This window comes from Drosophila grimshawi, unplaced genomic scaffold, assembly GCF_018153295.1.
Source record: "Drosophila grimshawi isolate 15287-2541.00 unplaced genomic scaffold, ASM1815329v1 contig_1369, whole genome shotgun sequence".
NCBI lineage: Eukaryota > Metazoa > Arthropoda > Insecta > Diptera > Drosophilidae > Drosophila > Drosophila grimshawi.
Window position 1 is genome coordinate 6,136,108 of NW_025062891.1, and position 22,400 is coordinate 6,158,507.

General features: G+C 39.9%; 1 protein-coding gene across 2 annotated transcripts in view; it reads left to right on the forward strand.

Annotated features, from left to right (window-relative positions):
• Positions 1–196: 196 nt before the first annotated feature.
• LOC6559253 (GTP-binding protein Di-Ras2) overlaps positions 197–22,400 on the forward strand; it is a 32,930-nt gene continuing 10,726 nt past the window's right edge. The window contains exons 1-4 of one of the 2 annotated variants that reach the window (XM_001987579.2): positions 197–508; positions 15,002–15,638; positions 20,352–20,519; positions 21,429–21,538. In XM_001987579.2, the coding sequence (XP_001987615.1) occupies positions 15,474–15,638; positions 20,352–20,519; positions 21,429–21,538 (443 nt within the window). In that variant the 5' untranslated portion in view covers positions 197–508; positions 15,002–15,473. Of the gene's footprint in view, positions 509–3,670; positions 3,691–15,001; positions 15,639–20,351; positions 20,520–21,428; positions 21,539–22,400 lie in introns of those variants that run through there. The other variant, XM_043214348.1, reaches the window with a different exon arrangement.

A 22,400-nucleotide genomic window follows, 5' to 3' on the forward strand; every position in this document is an offset into this window, starting at 1 on the left:
CTGCGATTCCTGCTGGAAGTTTTGTTTTCGTTGTAAGCACGCCATCGAACATGTTGTGTTTTGAATGCTGTGCAGCAATCAGTTTGGCGGCTTTATAAAAGCAACACGCAGTGCGGGCAACCAAACAGTTCCCAACTTGCACGCAACGCGCGCGTTTCGTTCTTGCCTCCTGCACCCACTGCAAACAACAAACACACTGTGAAGCACAATAAAAAAAAATAAAAATACAAAAAAAAAAAGGCTGGCAAATCAGACTAGGTGGCGGATAAGCGTTTTGAATTGCCATTTGTTATTTGGTATTTGGTATTTGTGCGCAGTGCTAGACTAGAATACCACTCTAAAAATATATATGCGTGTTAGCGTGTATGCCAGTAACAATAAATCAGTCGCTTAATCAATCTCACTTGCCAACGAGTAGTTGACCTTTCGTCTTTGGCGGCGCCTCCAGTTTCAGTTAGCAACCAGCCAGCCGAGTGATTCGCAGCTTTGGTGATTAAGTATACGTCAGGTAAGACGACGCACAACCAGAAAAAAGTAACTAAATCCCTTTGACCTACTAAGCGACCAAAAGTGTGTGTGTCTGTGTGCGTGTGTGTGTGTGTGTGTCCTGCTGGCAGCCAGCCTTGGCTGTGACCTGTCCTGCATTTTACGAGCGCATTAAATCATAAATAACAATAATATCCACAACAACAACAACAACAGCATACAGGACACGTGACGCTATGTTCAAAGGACACACTCCATTCAAATTGTGTGTGCTTTCTTTGTGTTTCCTGATTGCAGATTCCCCGTCACAGAGATATGTCAAAATCGGATTCGCACACCTAATGAAAATTTATCGTAAGCGCATTAAATTTGCAGCCGGCGCCAGTTTTATTATTTTTGCCTTTTTACCACTCGATAATCGAAACCTGTTTGAGTTCGCCCCTCCACCGGAAGCTTAAACTCCTTGGTCACAGTGCCAGGAGCGATGCTATGCATTTTTATTGTGCTCGCACATGGGGCACACACAGTGGGGACTTTAGTGGTATCTGTTGGGTCTGAGTGGCTAAAGTGTGCCTTGAAGTATGTGTTCGAGTCTAACAATAAATTCGAAAATTGTCAAATAAATATGAGAGGCAAAAATAAAATAAAACAAGCTTCACATTTATGTCCCTTTTATATATTACATAGCCTTTTTATAATCGGATTTGCTGTTGTATATATATATATACGAATATACCCTTGCAAGGATAGTTATTTAAAGCGAAATACTTAATTTAATGGCTAACAGCATTACGACACAATTTAAATATGCTGGCTTGCTTTCAAGGGCTTAGCTACCTATTCAGGAAATTCAGCCATCATAAAGGCAACTTATTCCCGGAATCGATACTCACAAAATGGGAGAAAAAAAGTAATTGGATTTTTTGCATACGCATAGTTTTTTTTTTTTGCTTCTTAGCACAAAAGGATTTTTTCAGACGAAATCTAAGGCTTCTTCAAGTTAAAAATGGGTTTCTATACTTTCAAGATAACATTATGAATAATGAATTTCGAAAATCAAAGTGAAGGTTTCCGCTTAAAGTGAAAAAACCAAGCCTTAACTTTAACCCCAAAAGAAAAAAACGTATTAACAGGCCTTCCAATTATTAACCGAGTCCTGTTCAATATGGACAAAAAAGAATCACATCAGCTTAGCCAAAACGCTCTCCTGTCGAGTCACACAGACACAGCGATGCTGACACACTCACATATGCATGCCCATAAATACTGAGGCATGTGCTTATGGCAGATTAAACGTTCTACTGCCAACTGCAAATGGGGAATAATAACAGGCATATTCAAGCGAACACACACCTCGAGGCACATGTCGCACGCCTGCCGCACTCTGATGTTCTTCTATTCATATATATATATATATATAGATACTTTTTGTATCTCATTTGCCGGCTGCTCATTTTGGCTACTTAGGCGCCTGCCAGTTGCACAGCATGTGCACAAAAAAAAAGCGTTAGAATTTTAGCGTGATACTAAAGTCTAGACCGGATGCTATAATGCGGCACTTAGTTAGCTTTATATCCGACTAAACAGCAGCCTATATGCACAATTTCCGTTAAATTTGCCAGTTCGGCTGCTGTTGGGGATGGGCCAAACCTCATTTCTGTGCGGTTCATTAGTGTTGTTGGTCGCATCATTATCATTTGTCATAGACAAAAGACACCAGTAACCAGTTACTGTGCGCCATTAATTATATTTGTGCCATCTACTCGGAATTGATAAAGCCTGTTTTTGATGCTAATGTCCACAAACTTCAGTTTCCACATCCTGCAAACCTAAGCCCAAGCCCCAGCCAAAAACCAAGTCCAAGTCCAAGTCCGAGTCCGAGTCCAAGCGAAGAAGAACGGGCCTAACATCGACGCCTTGAGCAAGTAATTAATTGCACTTGGGAGTCAAACTGCTAATGCAATTAATGAAGCAGGCAAAAGCCCAGTGGAGTCCACTCGAGTCAGCAATGATGACTTGTGCTTAGTGTATGAATGGATCAGGACGACTGCTGAGTCACGCGGGGGAATACCCACACACCCAAGCAATCCCAAGCACTCCCAAGTCACACGTAATGCCCAATGGGCGTAACGCTGCAAACGAGATTTCCGCCCGGAAATACGGATATTTGCATATCACGCATACGCCGCGTGTATGACGGGCTTTTGCTTCGAGTTGCCTGAGAACAGCGACAGCTGCACACAAAAAATGCTGCAACGCTTATGCAAAGTGAAAATTTAAAAAAATATTAACGAAAATTGGAAATTGAAAATCGAAAACGCATGAAAACACAAAGAAAAATTGAAAAAGGCATCGGGTACAGAAATCAGTTCATGTTTTTACAATTTCAAATATTTCATTACTCAATTTTTATGGAAATTAAAAGCATATAAAAGGTTCACATTGGCAACTGCTGCGCACATATGCTGACTACTGCTCAAGGGCGACGCGATCAAGCAACGAATGGATTGGATATCATCCCAACCCAGCCCACTTCAACCCTTAACCCCGTCCAAGTAGGGTCTCACGCCCTAATGCGCCCATTTCCACTTACTCTAATAGTTTTTTGTTCTTTTCGGCCGGCCCTTGTTGTCGGCACTCGAGCCTCTCTCGATGGCTTTATTGAAATCTCTGGTACACACACACAAACACACACACACACAAGCACACACTCACACACAAGCACACACTCACACACACACTCACCCACACACACGTCTGAAGACTCATGAGTGTAGAATTGTGTTTATGGATGAACTGCTGGCTGGAGCCTTTGTGGTCGCATTTGCCCTAACCAGGCATTGATTAAAGTGCCACAAACATTTGATTGCTTGATGTCCCTTCCCTGTACACACACAAGTCTGTGTGTGTGTGTGTGCGAGTGTGTGCTGGTCAGTCAGATGGTTGCTGTTTGTTTCTAAGCCAACAGTTTATTGAAATTCGCAGTGTACCTATGAGATTTGTCAACAAGTTCAGCAAGTTTGTGCTTGTGCGTCTTTTGATGGCACTTAATGACTATAAAATGTTCATTTTGAGAATTGCTGAGCATTCGTGGAATGTGGGCCAAGACGAAAGCAAACAGAAATTGTATTTTATTAAAAGCCATTTCAACTTGGCGACAAATGCCCACTTGGCCAAAAACAGAGCAAGAGACTGCCAAATGAGGTAAGCGTCTCTTTTTCTCATTTCATTTTTTGTTTTTTTTTTCACCGGGTAGTGCAGGAAAAACGTTTTGAAGCACGTCTTTCAACTTGATGTCATAATGGCGGTAGTTGAGAAAATAAATTATGTATGGCAATGCGATGTGATGCGAAATTCATGAGCATAAATGTTGGCGACAATTTGTGTAATTGCATAAAAGATTCGTGTGTCCATTTTGGGCAGGGGGGAAATAGAATGCAACCAAACGAATTTCAAAATGTGAGTAAATGACTCAATAAATGAGCAGTGAGGCAACATAATTAACATTATCTGCTGAACATGTTCTGCCCATTAACAAAACATTTTGCAACCACAAAAATGTTTATAATTTAATAATGTATGGCTCGTTGCACAGAGCGTTGCCATAAATTTGCACTCCATCAAGTGGAAAATGAAAACTAGATAACAACCATTTCACTCACTCTGTATCTCTATTTCTCTCTCTCTCTCTCTATCTATGATGCTGCACAATGCAGCAGCAGCAGCAGATGTGGCAGGTGCCATTGTCTAACCACAAACTGTCGACTATCGTTTGGCGTCTGTCGGTTTCTGCAGACAGTTTTAATAAGGAAGCATTGACCAAGTGAACTGTCTGCTTATGCTTGGCTGCCCAACTGACATTGACATGCCCAGCTGGCCAACTAACTTGGCTTAAACCAACCGCAATAACAGTGCGCCAACTTCTACTTGACCTCGCACTCATTGCTTGCGAAACTGCGGCCAAACTTTTGTTCCTAATTTTGTAAGCAGTTCCTTAATTCTTTCGTTTAGGTGTACAGCAAAGTTGCATCGACTAAAGGAGGTATTTCCTAGTTTTGCCAACGGGGTATTTGCTAGTCGAGCACAGTTCTCTATATAAATTCCACATTTTTTGTTGTTATGCAAAGTGCACGGCAAAAAAAAAAGAGCATTTACCAATATTAAACGCAGCAAATGCCAGCCTCTAAGCCAGTCAACTAGACGGGGTCAGTAACAGACAACACACACACGCCCACCGCCCACACACACACACACACACACACACACACACAGGACGTAGCCACTTTTTGTTTTTGTTTAGCTATTGGCAATCTGTGTTTAACTTCCGCTGCCAAACACAGGGCTCAACACAGCTTTCACGTGCAGCGATTTTCCTTTTTATCTTTTTATTTATTAATATTATTTTTTTTGGTTGCAGTTTTGTTTAGTTTTTTTTTTTTTGTTGTTTGTTTGGCGGCGGCTGACAGAAATTGCCAGAGCAATCAATAAGTTCGCATATCTGGAAAGAATGAGTTTCGGAAAAGTTTTCATTTTTGCTCATTTTTCGTTCATTTTTTGTTGTTGTTTGATTTGCGCCCTTTTCAGCTTGAAATTGTGGCCTGCTTTGTCGTGTGCTCAAAAGTAGGCATAAAAAAATGTAATTGATGCGCTCGGCATAATGAAGGAAGCCATTAATGAAACAGTCAGCAGAGTCCTTTGTCGAGCCCAGTTTAGAGCAGTCGTTGAACCAACCAGCTCAAAGTAAAACAAATCGCTTCATTCAAAGCCATTTGCATTTTTATTTATGGCTCATCTAGATTGGGTCAAGCCAGAAAGCACTTATTATGTATTTAAATTAGTGCCAACGAGCTAAAGCGAAAATCGATAATATTTATTGCTTCAATTAAATCCCTTTAAAATGCTGAGTTCAAATAATTTTAAGTAATAATTTATAATAATTTATCTATTTATAATAAATAAAATGACAGATTTAATTGGCAGCATTGTGCTGCAATGTCAATGTTTTTGAAACATGTTTCGCTCTCCAAATATTTGTTATAAAATCAAGAGCAAGCAATTTTGTCTTGAGTTTTTATATTGAATTCACGTTTCCGCTTTCTGTTTTTCAAATTGGCCAATGTCTGAATCAAATGGTCAGCAAGATGTGAGCAGCTGGAACGGCAAAAAGATAACAACTGCCGCAGCATTGATGATTACGATTATTATAATATTATCATAATCGTTATTATGATGACTGTCATCAGCGGCTCATCAGCGCTAGATATTGTCGCTGGGGCTTCTCATGCTCCTCCCTGCTAGACACCCACTTACACACAGTCAGCCCAGACACACAAATCTCTTTATAATCTGCTTGGCTGTATTTTGTACTGATGCTTGTCTTGTCTTGTCTTCGCTATAAACCTCCCAATGACCCCGGGCCAAGGGGGGACGGGCGGCAACCTGTCGGTGGTGGATGCGTGGATGGGTGGATGGGTGGATGTGTGGGTGGTTGGGTTGGATTTGGTGGTGTTGCCCGCTTTTCATGCCTACACTTTTTTTATTTGTTGGCATTTCGCAATTTATTTTATATTTCTTTTGCTCAAAACGGCCGCGACAGCGACTTTTCCTTGCCTTTGCTTTGTCCCCTAGTTGATGTACCAGTTGTTGTTTTTTGTTGTGGGTGCACGCCCCGGCCAACTGTTTCAGTACTTTTCACTGTCCGTTTGTCTGTCTGCCTGTCTGTCTGTTTGTCTCTCTGCCTATTTGCGTGGCGTTCTGTCAACGCCGCTGGCATTTCGTGTTGCTCTTTTCCGGTCTGCACTTTGAGAAAATTTCTTTACGTTTTTCGCTTTAAACATTGTCCATAAAAAAAAGAAATATATATATATATATATATATATATATATATATATAAGAAAATTAAATTTATACTCTGGCCAACATTTCTCTGATTGGCTTATTTTGAAAATATCAGAAAAAATGCAGTTATATTTGTCACTGTACATCCATCCATCCTGTTAAACTCAGTCAATATTTTTATATATCCGGCAAACACGGTTGATAGAATATTCCCTTGCAGCTTGTTAGCTTTAGTTGGCGTTATTTATGTCAATCCAATATAAAATCAAACTGATTGTAATTTTGCAAGTATTTAATAAAAATATATTACAACTTATATTACTTACAGATAAGAATAGATTTATTTAATATTTTCAGGTGCTTGTGTTCCGAAAAGTGTAGAATTCAAAAGAACTTCGTCAATTCGGGCAATTTTACCGTTGCTCGTTTCACTCTTCTGTTTCTGTTTCTGCTGCTGTTGCTGTTGTCGTGTGGCCTTTGTAATGCTTGGAATGTTGTTTGTGATTTCCTTTCGACATTTCTTCTTACTCGAGATTGCTCTTGTTGTTTGCCTGTTCCTTTTGGTTGGAGCAGTCCCGTTAAATTCAGTCACGCGTAAAGCTCGCTGCGCGCTTTATGAATTTCTGCGTGCTTCTCTATTACTTCTAGTACTTCGTCTCTTATACACATACATACATATATATTTATATATATATACATATATCTATGTATATATTCTTTTTATTTACTTGCGACTTTTGTGCTGTGGCCGGCAGCAAGAGGAGAACGCAAAGAGGAGAAATTAAAGAGAAGAGCCGAGAATTGCGAACATCCAGCTGCCTCCAGCTGGCATTTTAGTACTCCTGTTTATTAAGACTAATTCAATTTTGTGTGAATTTTATTTTGTTGCATACATCACATCAGGGCTGGGGACGTTGAAATATTTATCCGCTGCGCAGAGTTCCAGCTAGTGCAGCTTTGCCACTGCTCTACTCCTTGCACTTCCTTTTGAAGTTGTTCTTCGTGTCGTCATCGTGGCAGTTGTAATTACACACTTAGCAATTAAGAGATTGCTGCTATGAAGATTTTAATTAAAACTTTGATAAATAAGCTCAATTTATCCCCTCAGATATTTGCCATTTAAGCATTCAACAAAGCATTGCCGACGCATGTTTTTCCTGCCTATCCCTGTCGGTGTGTGTGCGTGTCTATGTGTGTGTGTGTGTGTGTGTGGGTGCACGTGTCTCGTTTTGTGTTTCATTGTATTGAAGGTTAGCAATTCTTTGACAATGCAGGTATTTTATTTAAATTGAAATTTGCCACGCAAATTGAAATACGGCTAAAAGCTAAGCCATCGCCAAAGTTCTTGGAATGCTAGACAATCTGTGAAGCACCTAATGAATTTGCTTTGCGTGTAATTCTGAACGTAAAGATAAATAGAATTTTAATGGAATACAAATTATGATTTATTATTATTTTTTAATGCTTATATTTTATGTAAATATATGAGAAATTGTTTTCCACTTCTTGGGAAATGTTATGCATATATATTATGCATTAAAATACAAAAAAAATAAGAATATTTTGCTCGCTCCCCGATTTCTCCAATGTCAGCAAATGTTATTTGCATTTTCAAATTCATTTTTAATTTTTCTTACATTACCCACGCATATGTAGATGTACACCTTGCATGCCAATTTCTGAGTGGCATGCAGCATTCGAAACTTCGCTCATTTGTTTCAATTATTTTCAATTTTCAATTTTGTTTGTCTTTTTTATAAATTTTTGTACAAAACGCTGACAAAATTGATTCATTTTTTTTTTTTTTTTTTTTTGTATTGCACTTGACATAAATACTTTCACACACACACACACACACATGGACAAGCGCTAAACAAACCGATTTGAGTTGCCAAAATTGCTAGTCACACAGAGAGACTAGCGAGGTCGCATCAAGTGGGTCAGAGTTTGTGGCAAGTGCAATCTTTGGCGTGAAAACTGCACACACACACTTACACACACACACACACATTGGTTTGCGTATGCGATTAACCTACATCCCGGACTTCCTTCCTTGCTTCCTTCCAGCCAAACAACGTCGCACTCACACACCAACAGACAAATACACACAAAGGCCAATCGAGCCAAAGTTCAGAAGATGTGCGCGCTGTCTTTCGGACTACGTGCCCCGTCACCTGTGTAACATGTTGAGTGCAATGAGAATGCCACTGCAGCATGTGAAAATATGAGCTTTTCTTGAATTTCCAATCCCCCAAAGATAAAGTCAAGTTTTTTTTGCAGGCTTAAGTTTTTAATATTGTAAATCAACACAATTCCACAACGCAGTTCAAAGCACCCACAAAACAATGATTTAGAAATATATCAGAAATAATTTGCAATTTTACAAGACTGGCAAAACAAATTTCATTTTCAACGAGGATTCAGTTTTCTATTTAAATGGCTGCAGTAAAGTTGTATTTATTTTATTTTAAAAGCCTCTTCATTCATATTAAGAACTCAATTTTAAGCGACTTGTCTCGTTATTTACATTTTCACAGGCATTTGTTCTTGGGCATCTTCATACTGTATTTCTAGTCTGATTGGGGTTTTTCTTGGTTTTCCCCAATCAATGTGACAGATGTTGAAGCAATTTTGGAATTAAATACTAATAATAAATAAATATTCGAAATTATTCTACATTTTTTAATTTAAGTTAAATATTAAAATGCATTTTTAATTTTTGTATTTCACTGATATTAGCAGACATTAAAAAAGTACAATTAAAAATTATAGTTTGTGGAAAATGTCAAATTGTCCATAGTACAATGCAATTATGATAATGACGTGGTTGCTGGGGATGATGTCGAAGCGTTTGCTAAGACAAACACAAAGGAGCAGTGAGCTGAAATTCAGCAAGTGAGAATGCCTCCTCCTTTGCTCCGCTGAACATGTTTGTGTTTAATTTGTGGCACAGCCACAGATGTGGACAATCGATGATGTCGTGACCACGACGTGACAGGCGTTGCAAGTTGTTGTTGCTAGCGCTGTAAAGCTAAAAGGCGAAAGATCTGGCAACTGTCAGCTTGGTCGATTGCAATCCCATTGTTCACAATTTGTTCAGGCTGCATGGCAGCGCAGAGGGGCGTGGGGCAGCTGCAACTTCATTATGCGCCTGATTAGGTTTTTGCATTAATTTTCTTAGCTGGCGACGCGCTGTCGAGAGGAGGTCGGAGGCACGTGCCACTTACCCGCTACGGTTACTGACCTTTTTTTTATAGCGCATTCAGCTTTTACCCGTTGTCTTTCACGCTTCAGTTACAATCAAATTTATTGGATCGAATTACTAATTTCGTTGTCGATTTTTATTTTTTTGTATGTTTTTGTAATCGAATCTCTTCTGATTACAAGCGGCAAAAGCGGATTAGCTGACAAATCTCATTTGACAGACATATTTAAATTGATATTCTTTTGAACTGCGTCATCGTATCTGGTATTTAAATGAAAGTCATTGCAATAAAATCGCAAATTTCCAAAATGACACCAAATTGCAACTAGAATGTGCAAAGCTGCTCGTTAAGCCAAAGCAACAGTATAATGAGCACTGCGAAACGACCGAAAGTGTTGGCCAAGTGCTGAGCGGGTCAAGAACACAGTGCCTCTCACTCACTCTCCCTCTCTCTTTCTCTCTTTCTCTCTCTCAGTCTCCCCTCTTGCAGTGGCCAGTAAAATTTGTGCGCAGCTCATTGTGCAGCTATATTTAGCTACCTCAACAAAGTTTTTAATAACACTTGAGGCAGCAGATAAAAGCGAACGGAACAAGTCCTCCAACAACCCTTCACCTTTGGCCCCAGCGAGCCCTCAAACAGCTCCACACTCTCCGTCTCATTGGGGCGTTGTCGTTGTCGTTGTCGGCAATTTGCTCTGATTAGTATAAATAAGTAACAGTTAGTGACCCATTTTCTGCACGCCATTGAACCAGAAAAAGGCTTTAATGCCGCAGACAGGTATTTTCCCTTCTGACTCTGCATGTCTGTTTCTCTCTCTGTATGTGTGTGTGTGTGTGTGTGTGTGTGTGTGTGTGTGTGTGCTTATGTGAGTGTGCGCGTCTGTGTGTATCTATCATTAAGAGCAGCATCATCAGCGTCCGTCATCAAAAGTTTAACGGCATTGCTTCTGGCCTCTTTTTTAGTCAGCGTCTGACGCCAGTTTGTAATCATTAAACCAGCAACAAGGACAAACTGATACTACAACAACTCACACACACACACACACACACACACACACACACACACACACACACACTTAATTTCTTACGCCTGACCTGGTGAAAGCCATAAAATAATTTGTTTATTGCTGCGGTTTTTACTCCATTAAGAGCTTAAATTAATTGCAATAAATTTGGCCGAAAACAAGCCAAAGCCAAAACCCAATTTCCGAATACTTTTTAGACCCGCCATATGCTTTCTATTGGCCTGGATTTCATGATTTAAGAGCCGCAAAGCCACTAGCCACACATAAAGAGAAACAGAGAAACACTTAAATTAAATGCTTTCCCGAAACCATAAATCTGACTAATTATACCTTGTAACAGAGCTGAATGGAGTTGTTTGGGTTGACTGCTCAAAGTTTTGAACTATCGTAAATGTTTCTCCCAGGCGAATCATATCTGCCCTACTTCGAAAAGATTCTGCTTGCAGTTGAATAAAATTAATTTTAAAGTCAAATCCAGTTGTCGATTGTAGTAGTTGTAGTCGATTTATTGCTTGGCCAGCTTCTGAAGTGGCAAACAATTTGTTGTGGTCATAATTAATTGCTGGTATATGGCATGGTAGATAATTGAAAACAATTGCAGCTGCTTAAAGCCAAAATTGAAGCCACAAATGAGCTGACTCTGCCAAATTGTGAGCTGTTTGAATTGTCTGCTTTTGCTCATTATGAAAAAAGGTTGGGACTCTGCTATCAGCTCGCATCAGCAGCAATGTCCTCCAACTGCCAGTGCGATCAAGCGGAAGTAGTGTACATTTGACCCACACACACGCACACGCACACGCACACACACACACACACACACACACACACACACACACACACACGCACACACACACACACGCACACACTCTGATGGATGTCAGGACGTATCAATGTTGCTAACTTTTTGCGCGAGCTTCTTCTTCTTTCTTATGGCCAAGGGGGCTTTTGCACGCCAACTGCCAACTGCCAGCTGCCAGCTGCCATCTGCCAGCTTCCATCTCGGTTGCCCAGCGGAATTCGAGTCATTTTAATAAACTACATTCCTAGAAAGCTGGTCGAGCAATTGTATTCAAACGCTTGCCAAACGAGCGGCGGCTAATGAATATTTATAAATTTGCTGACCAGCAGCATTTAGGAGGAGTGCGTGCGCGAGGGGTGCAGTGGGGCTGTATGGGGGCAAAAGGATGTCTGACTCGCTGTCTAACTGGCTGACTGGCTGACTGACTGGCAACGTTATTCGTTGAGCACTTTCTGTCAGCTGTGGCCGCCTTCACATGCAGAAGTCGTGGTCGAGCCGGAGACAAGCGCATATGAACATATATACGGCAATGTTGGATGTTCTCTCCCCCTAATTCCATAAGTAGTTCTTGCTGTCTCTCTCTCTCTCTATGTCTATCTCCCTCTCTCTCCCTTTGTGTGGTACTTTGTATGCCATGTGAGTGTTTAAGCCATAGTACTCGACTCTTATGCTGTGCTGTGTGTTGCACACAAAGCATCTCTGAGTGCAGCTTCCTTATTGTTCAACATCTTGTTGCATTGCTTATTGCTGTTGTTGCTGTTGTTGGTGTTGGTGAAGTGACAAATGTGCTTTTGATGACATTTTGAATGCCGTCGTGTCGAGCAATGTTGTGCCTTGTATTATTAAAGAAGCTGTTTTCTTGTTATCAATAAATCGCTCGCAACCTGTTCACAATTTCAACAGATAAATATATATAAATGCCTGCTAACAAGCCAAAAATTGATTGTGTATAGAAGGGGGATCTTTGGTAGAACAAGAATCATATGCGTTATTTTTTTATTTCTATTTTTTTTTTGCTTGCCTGGGCACGCAGACAAAACAAAGCAAACAACAACACATCTTACACGCATCGTAAAAGTTTTAGACGCATCCTGGCAAACAAAACAAAAAAAAAAAAAAACAGAAAAAAACCAGAAAGAAAGCAGAAAGAAAGTAAAATGCCTCAAACCTCAAGCACAGAAAAGAAATGTCAACAACAGCCATATTTTCATTTTTTTATTTGTAAAATCTTTGGCCGTATATAAAATACAAAAAAACATTAATTCAAGTCCCGAGACTCGAGTTGCTTTAAAATGTAAAGCGAAACGGGGCCATGACAACAATGCAAAGTTCACTTTGGGACTTCACAATTGTTCTTGTTGTTTTTGTTGTTGTTGCACAGCTGGTGTCTTGTTCGCAATGTGGGCGTGTGTGTGTGTGTGTGTTGCCTGTGTATGGGTGTGGGTTCAGGCCTAGTAGATTTAATTAAAATTTTATATAGAAAAAGATGGCAAAGGTTGCGCTCAACTTTTGCTGTCAAGTGTTGCCTACTTTCCCTCACTGCGGCAAATTGAATTACGTCTTCCTCAATGCCCGGCCGCCATCTTTTGCCTTGCCATAAAAATCATTAAAATGAATCTCAATTTTAAAGACTGGCAGTTAACTATAATTGTAATTATTATTATGTGTTTATGAAGCACAAACTTTGTCGTGCCTAGAATAACAAAACAAAAGTTAGAAGAAAATTCAACAGATCTGCAGCCAGAAATGGAAATAGAAAATGCATTTAGAGCCACAAAACAATATCAAAAGTGAGAGAGTGCTTGACTCTGACTTACCCTTCAGCTAGTCTGTCTGCTAGTGAATAAATCAGTTTTATTTAAATATTAAACACTTCTAGACAACAAAAGGGCTTCTGCCACAAGCTGCTGCTCCTCACTCACATATTCTTGCACTGCAAAATGCTTATTTATATTCTGCAGCCTGACTATCATAATTTGCATATCCGCTTGCGAAGTTCTTATTATTTGCCAGGTTACTGCGGCTCTCTTGCATTCTTCCATCTGACATAGAAGACAAAAGCCACACACACACACACAGCTCTCGTTTGAAGTTGATGCCACAGCTTGTGTCGCCTGTTTTTCTAAATTTCCCCGAATTTGTTCAACAACAGTAATTGTCAATTGTAACAAGTTGTAAATTGGTTGCCTTTTGAGCAGCACTTGTGCGCTTTTTGTGTGGTTAATCGAAAAATGTCCTCACACTGCGTTTGATAGTCTTACGAACAGTATCGGAGATGCTCAGCCTGCTCAACTGACAGAGTTTCACGCTCAATCCGTGCACCTGATTGCAACAAATTTCATTTGCCAGCTAACATGATTATATCACGTTGCAATTGCAATTAGATAGCAGATGCTTCTATCTTTATCCAACCAGCTGCCTGCCTACCTACCCCGCCTGCCGCATCTGCTGCTCGTTGACAGACAGGCAACGGTCTAAGCTGCCACAGAGTGCTGTTGCATACAGTTGCCATCGTAAAGCTATCAGAGCCGTCGGGAAATACGTGCAAAAATTGCCCTATATTGGGCTTTAAAGGAACTTTGCTTCTATGTGCAGGTATATTGAATTACCTGCTGCACTTAGCCTGTGAATTGCATTGCAACACACACAAGCAGACGGACAAACAGTCAGACAGACAAACAGACAAATAGTCAGATAGTCAGAGAAAGAAAGCTGCTAAGGGCTGCTTAGCTCTCCTCTTGATGCACAAAGCACAAAGCATTTGCAATCGGTTGGTCTGCCTGCCACTTGCTATTTTCATTTTTTACACTCCTGTGCCACACACATATGAAAAAAAAACTATGCACTGCAATTATTATTTTTCATAACATACTTGCAAGCATATTTATTTAAAAGAAAACACTCTATTTAAAATGCATTAACATTTCAAATACAACAAGCTTGTCAAAAATAATTATACTTTTTAATTGAAAGCACTGCAAAAACGATTATCCCAAAAGATTCCGGCTAAGAGAACATTGCTGCATCTATGCATTTTGGCAGTTTGAAGTATTTGAAGTTTAAGCCATAGCACACAGTTGCAGGGTATGTGCAAGTCGACAAGCCTGTTAGCCGTTCTGCGAGTGCAGGTCCATCCTTTGGCCAATGTTGTTTTTGCGAAAGTATTGATGCGAACACGTACCCAGATTACGATTATAGCGATACACAAATACGCAGACAAACACACTCACACACACAGTACACACTCTCACACACACTCAGGCACACTCACACACACTCACACACACTGTACACACAGTGATTTACGGTATTTCTGAGTTTTGACTGCAGTTTGTGTGTGGCTAAAATGTTTGTGTATATGGGAAGAGATAACTCGACGGGTGGGCCGTAAAGTTGGTGGATAGGTTAACAGCTGGCCAAATTGTTGGTTGGATTTTGTTGTTGTTATTATTGCCGTTTATGCTGATTTTGGGCGGGCTGCCGATTTTGCAATTATCATAAAATAATAAACAAAAAGTCTAAAACACAAACAGACAATATGTAAACAGCGTGCGCATGAAAATTGAAATCTGTTTTGCCTTTGACTAAAAAACTTTACCCTTGGCGAGAATCAGTTTTAAAGCATCCGCTTTTCGTTTGCATTCACAGGCATTCACGGGCATTCACGTACGCATCTAGGATCTACTCCCCAGGCGGAAGCGGAAGTCAACTTTGACGGCGGAAGCTTAAGCTGTTTGTTATTAGGTGCAAGTGTTGCCGCCGCCAAGCGTAACAACAACAGCAGCAACAACAACAACAGCAGCAGCAACAATAACAGTAGCAATAAGAACAACAAAAACAAATTGATAGCGGAAGTCCGTCAGTCGAGTCGACTATAATGCCGAAATTCAAATTGAAGTGCAGCAGTGAAAACATAATGCAGCTGCATAGCAAACAATAACAACGCTTCAGCTACGAAAACAGGCCAATTCAATTCAATTCAAACAAAGTTGAAAATTTAGAGCGTCAACAAGAGTTGGAAAACATAACAGAAAACAGTGGACTTAACGCCAAGCGATTTACAAAAACACCTCGCCAGAAACCACAACACCAACAACACACCAGGAAGACAACAAATAGAATGGCGGACCTGGAACGCATACGACTCGTGCTGCTCGGCGGCGCTGGTGTCGGCAAGAGTTCCATTGTGAAGCGCTTCCTATTCAAGAGCTACACGGACAAATACCGCGCCACCGTCGAGGATCTCTATAATCGCGAATATGACCTCGGCGGCGTCACGTTAAAGGTAAGTGACACACACAGAGAGAGAGAGAGAGAGAGATAGAGAGAGATAGAGAGAGAGAGAGATGGAGAGGGTGACCATTAGAAAAGGAAATCTAAAGGGGCATCCACTTAGGTGCACTGTGTGTGTCTCTGTGTGCATTAGGCATGAGTTGAAGTGCATCTGCAGTTGCAGTAGCATATCCCAGTTGCCCCAGTTGTTTACAGCTCACCAACTTGACCCCTCCCACAACGAAGGATGCTGTTTGCCATACGGTTAACAAATTAAACAAACACTCAGCGAAAAACTCTACTCTGAGCTCAAGAATAAATGGAATATAATTCCTATAGCTGGGTCTTATATTTGGAAGCTTCATTCGCACTTAATTATTACGAAAATAATGAAATATACAACAACTTTAATACTTCATATTATGTTAATAAATTGCTTGGATTACTTGAACATTTATATACATTGCACATTTAGATCCTTTAAATGTCCTAGTTGTAAAGTTGTTGATTTTGATAACATCTGACAAACATTAAAATGCATAAATTGTACAAAGTCTTTTTAATTTGGTGAATACTGCTGTCGTTTGTTATTCAATTTACAGCTGCCATAATAATTTGTATTTTATGTGAGTACAAAATACCCTTATTCTTTGCCGAGTGCATTGAGTATATTATTTTCAATTTGTTTTTATTGCTCTTAGTCCAGTTAGTAACCAGAACATTTAACCAGTAATTTAAAGCAAGCGTAAAGTTTCCCATTGTCTGTTGTCCTCCTCCTCCGTTGACTGTTGCTCTCCGGGTGCACTTAAGTTGCACAGTTGCAGTTGAGTAACAGGGTTTATGACAGTGTACACGGCTGAGATGCAGATTGTGGATGCTGCCAAGAAATGCGAAGTGAGCAACTAATTAATTCAAAGCTGAGCCCCACCAAATTTTGATCGAATTAGTTAAGGGCAAATCGTTTCTGTGCCCAGTCAATTATATTCAAGTGGCCAAAGCCACTGATTTCATAATAAGCCCTACGGCGACATTTGTAAATGTATGTTTGCCATGTTATTAGCTTAATCAAATGCACACATATGTTTGTGAGTCCGTCTGTCTGTCTGCCTTTGATAATCATAATTAGAGAGATGGACGTAAAAGCCAAGGCCTAAACTAAAACTAAATATGAAAATCTGAACGAGATTGTTTTTGACAAAGCTATGGTAATTTAAAATATGGACACGCGTCTACAAGTTATATTTAAGGATAATGTTGAAAATATGTAAAAGATCAATACAACATTCCGATTACTAATGTTAATAACAGAAGATATCGATACTGCGCTCGATACCTTTACATTGAATAAATTCTTATTAGTCTAACCGCCAAACCTAGTGCATCACTTTTTGCCGCTTTAAAAACCCAACAGATAATTTACAGAGTTTTAAATGAATCTTCACATTCGCAATACATTACAAGTTAAACATTGTGACTGAAGCCCCGGCAAAAATGTATAAGACATTCAAGTGACTGAGCCGCAAATTGAGTATATCTAAAGTGAGTAAATTATAGGCAATTGGGTTAATACATAGTTTATCCTGCGGGCACTCTCACTCTCGCCACTCCACGTGAATGCAAATTCATATTTGAGTTTAACATGGGCTTTACTAGGGCTTAGACAAGTTGCCAGGCAAATGAGCAGTTAGACAGGATCCCTCATTAATCAAATTTACACGCTCTGCCTCAAAACTGTGGCAACAACAACTTATAAATTCGAGACTCAGGCGCACACATGTTATGGATATTATGCTGCTGTTATGTTGTGGTGGAGTTTATCTCCTGCCTGGCTGCCTAGCTGCCTGCCTGACTGCCTGCCCACCTGCCTGACTGCCTGCCCGCCAAAGCCAGCCCGCACTCATGTCTGACCAAGTTGCTTTGATGGCACATCATTCGGGGCATGGTGCACAAGCTGATTATTTGCTGCCTCGAAAGTTGGCCGTAACACAACCACAGCATACAACGCAGAATCACCACAAAAGTTGTAACAGAAATTTGATTAATAGGTATGCAGCATCTATCCTTATCCTTCCGCTCTCTCTCTTTCTCAGCACTCAGCAAAAAGAAACGTCCTTCGGAAATACAGAAGTACATTTTTCTTTTAAATTAAATAGCTATATTATAAAATTAAATATGCATAAAGTGTTAAACTACTCAAAAGAATAAGCCCAATTCCCAAAATATTTCATTTCTAATCTTTAATTTATATTTTAAGCTGTACCATTAAAATTGATTATAATTAACTTACTCGTAATTTGGAATCGGTAGTTTTCTGTAATTTAATACAAGGAATTATGGTTCATCTAATTGTAGACATTTTTAAGTTTTTTTAAGTGTATCAATTTTTGCCTCTCTTTGCTCCTAGCTGCCAGCCAAGACGCACGACAAATTGATGTTGACTGAACTGCGTTGAGGTGGTGGCAATGGCGACATTGACACCCTTGGTGGTGGCGACGTCTTCGTCGCTGTTGGCGTCTACCATCATCGACAATGTCATCATCGCTTAAATTTTTGTTTTAATTAATTTCATTTTAACGCTCGATACCCTGACCAAATGCCTGAGGCCACAGCGGTGACTCTGTGGCTCTTTCGCTCTTTGTCTGCAACTAATACTTCTTTTTTTAGTTGAAAACTGAACCCAAATGCCACCCATTTGATTGAGTTTCTGCCAGCCGCAGGCATGAGTCCCTTAAGGCAGCTAACCAAAGTTAGCAAAACATTGCGTATACGTCACGTAGTTTGCCCGCTCATCAAACTCAATTAAATTCAAAACAGAATTCTCTATTAGAAGTACATGGGAAAAAAGTTCGCATTAAACAGATTGCTGCCTTTATTGTTGTTGTTGTTGTTGTTGCAACCTGCTGTGGCTGCAACCATCAAATGGTACATTACACGCCAGTACGACAAGAGCGTTTAACAGCGCGACCCTAATGACAATTCGTTGTACCAACACAGCTGGAACGTAAGCAAACAAAGCGGAAAGCCTTGGCCCAAAACATATATATTGGCTTTCATTGTCGTTGCGCATTTTCGCGCATTTTTAATAATGTTAGCCGGCGCGATCGCGAGCTGCAACAATGTGCCACAAATTGCCGAACAATGGCCTTCCATGCGAACAATGGCCAGGGGCAACCAGGTCCTGGCTGTGGCAGCTTACCGCCGTCGCCAAATGCTCTGCTTTGGTATTGTTGTTGACATTGTGGCTACTCTATCGTCCGTCTGCCTTTCTGTCTGTATCTCTGAGTGGGGAATACTATATTTATTTATACACGTAAAACAGATGCTGACTCTTGGGATTAGCTGGCATTAAGTGTGCATTGAACGGCAACCTTATCTGACTCCACATTCATTCCGCACCGCCCCAGTTCCCCTCTCTCTCTTTGTGTTTGTAAATCAGACTTTATTTGCTTGTGTGGGCTTGTGGGTTGTTAGTTGTCTCAATTTTTTGGGTGTCGCTGCCATTGCAAAATGTACGATGACCACTTCAATTTGAAATTTAATGGCAACTGGCAAATTTGCTTAACACACTTCTCGGCCAGGAGAGCTATGCAAAAATTCAAGTGTAGTTCTGTGGAAATAAACATGTCAATTGATCTGTGAGTGTGGAGAGAGTTGCCAATGAATGGGCATAATTCATACCAATTTCAGTTTTGACAATTTTAAATTCAAAAACAAATAACAGATATATGGTGATATTTCAAATGCGATATTGTGCAATATGTTATGTAAAAATTAATATAGGATTGTTGATTTAAGGATTAGTATTTTATTTAGATTCCTGTTCAATAATCGACATATTGGCCTTAACAAAGAGAAAAGAAAACAATCACAAATTTGCCACGAAGTTGATTAAATTATGTTGGAGAGTGTTTTCAATAAATGCCTAATGAATGTCAATTTTAAACTGAAAAAACAAGTAACAGATACATGATTGGGTTCAAATGCAATATATGAATGATGGTAGAGTCAGTTTTAAATTAAAACAGAATTGTTTCTTTAAATCTTTTAAAGTATCAGCATTTCATTTCGACTCCTATTCAACAATCAACACATCGACCTTGGCTAAGGCATGTTTATATTTACACTTAGTTTATTACAATGGCAATAAATCAAATGCGATTAGAGTGCAGTCCAATATTAAATTTCAGATTTTCCGATCAAGAGTATTTTATTTAGTTTTATTGCATTTGGATTCAGGCCACACAAGCATGAAATCAATTTATGAAGTGAATAAATTTTATACTGAAATACGTACTAACAATTTGAAGAAGGTTGCAATTCGCATTTAAATTTTGTGCTTTTGCGTCACGTCAAGTGTATAAAATATTCCTTTGGCCAGATGTGGTATTAAAATCGAACTGTTTATGGGCTTAGTGCAATATTGGAAATCATATTAAAATCGTAACCGTGGCGTATACGGGATATGTGGGCAAAGAAACACACACATACACACACACACATATATATCAAACTGGGAGGTATTGTATAATGTTAAGAGGGCTCCAGCTTGATCGCTTAAATTAAGCATTCGCCGCATCAGCCATGTAATACAATATGCTTTTCCATGTATTTTTGCTTTTGACATTTCGTATTTAATTATTCGCGGCTGCGTTGTGTTTTGTGTGTGGCAGCTTTTGAGCTTTGACTTGACTTTGCCCGTGTTTTTGCCCCTTGTTTGTTTGCGCAGGTGGACATTTTGGACACATCCGGTGACATGCAATTCCCCGCCATGCGACGCCTCTCCATTGCGACGGCCCATGCCTTCATGCTGGTCTATGCGACAACATCTGCGCCCAGTTTCCAGTGTGTGAAACAGTGCTTCGAGGAGATTCGCGAGCAGCGCGCCGACTTTCAGGTGGGTTTTCAAATTTCTTTCGTTCCCTCAGCATTTTGTTTTGCATTTTGCATGCAATTAGCACAGATGGAGGAAGCTTACAACAAAAACAAAAACAAAAACAAAAGCATATCTCGCATGTAACCCAATTTCAATGCCCCACAGCAATTAAAAATACAAAAGTGACAAAAAAAACAGCATATTGGCCATGACGAAGTTGAAATACCCTTGCACAACATTCAGGGATCAAATTCTGATTGAGTGATAATTATACCATGTACAGCAAGATGACGCAGATAGCCAAAGTTGCAGCAATTGAGAGATTGATAACAATTTTTCAACCTGAAATGGATCCTTTTCAACTTATCAATAAGTTGTACAGTTTTTGATCAAGAAAGTTATCCTTCAAATGAGGAAGAAAGTAAAAAGTGAGTCGACAAGAAACATGTTTTCATGTTTGTCAGACTTAATCTAGGAATATAATATTGGACTTTGATGATTGTTATACGTATTGTAGTTTAGTCAGCTTTATACTATAAGACTTGTCGACTTATCAGGAATATTTAAATATTTTATAATTCAATAACAACAAAATGAAAAGGACTTCTGCAAGGGTATACATAAATACAATTTTATCTAAAAGTCTTACTGGCGATGAATTTGAGTTTTATGCTGGCAGATTTTCCTTAAAAATCTTAATTGTTTTTGTTGTTAATGCCGCTGCTATTGTTGTTCCTGTTTAGTTTGGCCTTATATTTTTCGCTGTGGCATTGTTCGCGGGTGTCAATTATAGCAACGTCTTCTCTATCTGCCTGTTGGCCCGGCTCTCAATCCGCCTCCAGCAAGCTTTTGGCAGTAACAACAACAGCAGCAGCAGCAGCAGCAGCAGCTTAGTCTTTAGTTGAACTAATTCCTTATCTCTATTAACAGGATATACCCATTGTTATAGCCGGCAACAAAGCCGACTTGGCGACGACTCACAGGGAGGTGCGACAGGAGGAGGTCACAGATTGGGTTTTTTGCGAGCTGCCACGCCTCAGGTGAGTTTCGCACGCAATGTTCACTGATATTTTAATTATCCATTAAATGGCATTAAAGCCAAATAAATCCCAAATGTCAGTTAATGTAAATGCTGCAGTAAAAGCTGTAAAAGTCAGAACACAATTGCAATTAGGCCAAATTGCCAACAAATGACAAAGTTACGCAATGAAAATAAGCGGCACAGGAACCGCAAAGCAGCCATTTTTATAAGTAATGCCCAGGCAAAAAAGTGCAATAAAAATGGGCAATAAATTTTGCGCAGCTAAAACAAATGTGAGCAACAGCAAAATGGTCCGCTCCTTGTTGGCCCGAGCAGCAACAGCGGCAACAGCAACAGCAGCGGCAACAGCAGCAGCAGTTGCCGACAAACGCAATTAAATGCAACAAATGAAATTAAGCGACAAAAAGCGTGACTGCCAGCTATAAGGTTGCAACTGGGGGCCGATGTGGGCGTGTCAGCTACCAAAATCAGTTGAAAACTATGTTTTACAGCAATGCAATGAAACTGGCGAAAACTGCAAAAATTGGAGAGGAGGAAATAGTAAATACTCTATATATGTACACAGAATCCACCCTAATTGCCAATCAGCTGGGTCAGTTGGTGTCCCTTTCAAATTGAAATTGGTATCCTAGCTCCTTCCTAGTTCCTGCTGTCAAGGACGTTCCATGCACTTTGCACTCGCCATGCATGCTAAGCAGCTCACGACTGCAACAAGGATAAATCACATGTTTATTCATAAGACACATGCTGCTCTAATAGAGCACTTTTGAAGTGGATCTCTTCTCGACGGAGACTGCTGGGCACTTATTCAATATTTATCTGCCATGTGGGGGAGGCTTTTAAAAGTGTTGTTATACTCG